Consider the following 2,045-nt stretch of genomic DNA (forward strand, 5'->3'; position numbering starts at 1 on the left):
TTGCTATATCACCTTTTGGATGGGGACCATTTTGGGTCCCGAGGAACCTAAAAGGGTGTAAATTGTAAAAACTCTTATTGCTCCAAAAATAATAATGGGTCCAAATCAATTCTGTTCTGAATTCTTTACCTATCCAAGGCTCTAATAACCTCATGCCAAGTAGTTCCATTTGCAACTCATTTGTTGAAAATATTGCATATTATGGTTTTTTACCCTCCAAAAAACAGGGTTTTTTATGACAATAAAGCCATAGAAACATAAAAAATATTAAAAAAATTATGAAAAACTTTATATCAGTGGATAGGTCTGAAGTTGTTTAAAAGATCTGATGTGAAAAAAACTGGAAAAACAATTCATAAAATTCATTGCTATATCACCTTTTGGATGGGGACCATTTTGGGTCCCAAGGAACCTAAAAGGGTGTAAATTTTGAAGGGTCTCCTTAACAAAATGTCAGCTGAATATCTTTTTTGGTTCACAGTTTATTTTACAGCTGCAGATAAAGATATTAAAAATCTTCTTTCTGTGTTTTACAAAAGATTTTTGGAAGGGCAAGAATAAACTCTGAACCATGTTCTTATAGTTAATTAACAAAAACATAAAACACAATGTGAGATGTGGAAAAAAAAAGTTCACTAAAATAAAAACTAGACTTCTGAGTTTGATTGGTAAAAATGTGGTAAAAAAAAAAAAACAAAACGTTATTAGAACTTGTCTGCTTTGACGGATGTGTTTCTTGAGACTTTGGGTGTCTACGAGACTGTGAGCTAACTGCTTTCATAATGATGTGATATTGTGTTTGTGTTTTTATTGTCATACCTGTAATAATTTTCCTAAATCTGGCCTCTGACATATGTCCTCAATACAGTTAGAAAAAGACTAAAACTAAGACTGAAACTAATAAATAATCAACTAAAACTAAACCTTTTTCAAACAATAAAAACTAAAGTGAAATAAGAAAATCAACTCTGTAAACTAAACTGAATAAAAAACAATAGTCAAAATAACATTAAATAAATAACAGAAAAAAACTACAATAACTCAGCTCTGAACCTCTATTGAGATATCACCTTGGATTTCATGTTTTTTTTTTTAAAATAAAACAATATATTTAAAGTCAAGACAGAAACTTGAGACATCGCTACATACATTACCTTTCTGGGTCACTTTCACATGCTCTGCCAGGTTCTCATACTCTGCCAGTTCCTGGAGAAAATCATAAATAGGATCAGCTGCCATCATTTATTAGGACTTCACTGTTCCTCAGCCAACAATAAAAACATTATTTACAGGGAGTTTATTAGCCTGTTTGCAATAAAACTAACAAGCAGGACAAGCACAGTTCATCCAATAATATCTCAGTAATCTAATAATAACTGCAGCGTTGTGTTTTTAATACTCTCAAACATTTAAAAATAGATAAACATGTAAAAACATCAACAAAATAAGGCACAACAATTCTAATTTCCACATTTCAGTTTTTCACAACATAAAGCTTTTCTAACCAATACCTACAGTAAATCATAGGAATATATGAACATTGCAAACCATTTCCAGTGACAAGATATGCTGTAAACTTTGTATTCATTTTTGATCCAAATGGCACAGCAGCCTCAGCGAAAACATTTAAACGAGGCAACTTCAACATATGTACATACAAGGTTTCTCACTTTACCATAAATTGTATGGGTGTGCATTTTTTTTCTGCATATTTAGAAAAAATATGCCATTTCTCCACTCAGTGAAGTGATGGTTAAGCTTCAGCAGCAGTTTGCTCTCATGTTTCTTTCTGTGAAGCTGTAACTGTTTAGCAGTGAACAGGAGTGCTGCCTGACTAAAAAGTCCTTCACAGGCTCCAGATGCAGGAAGAGCTGTGTAAGGACAAGAAAGACATTGTGGACAAAACAGGACACCCCCCATAATCTTTAGTTACAATATTATAGTTAGTTAAATGGTCTGATTGTTCAAATCTGTATTTTCTTTGATTGTGGTAAAATAATGTGTGCCCCAGTCTCCAAAAATGACATAGTGCAGGAAGCGTAGTT

General features: G+C 32.6%; 1 protein-coding gene across 1 annotated transcript in view; it reads right to left on the bottom strand.

Annotated features, from left to right (window-relative positions):
* Nucleotides 1-2,045, bottom strand: part of LOC102212329 (diamine acetyltransferase 2-like) — a 13,648-nt gene that overhangs the window by 8,152 nt on the left and 3,451 nt on the right. The window contains exon 3 of the mRNA XM_005754884.1: nucleotides 1,155-1,206. Coding sequence (XP_005754941.1) covers nucleotides 1,155-1,206 — 52 coding nt within the window. The remainder of the gene's footprint in view (nucleotides 1-1,154; nucleotides 1,207-2,045) is intronic.

This window comes from Pundamilia nyererei, unplaced genomic scaffold (genome assembly GCF_000239375.1).
Source record: "Pundamilia nyererei isolate P.nyererei 1_Seehausen unplaced genomic scaffold, PunNye1.0 scaffold00724, whole genome shotgun sequence".
Classification (NCBI taxonomy): domain Eukaryota; kingdom Metazoa; phylum Chordata; class Actinopteri; order Cichliformes; family Cichlidae; genus Pundamilia; species Pundamilia nyererei.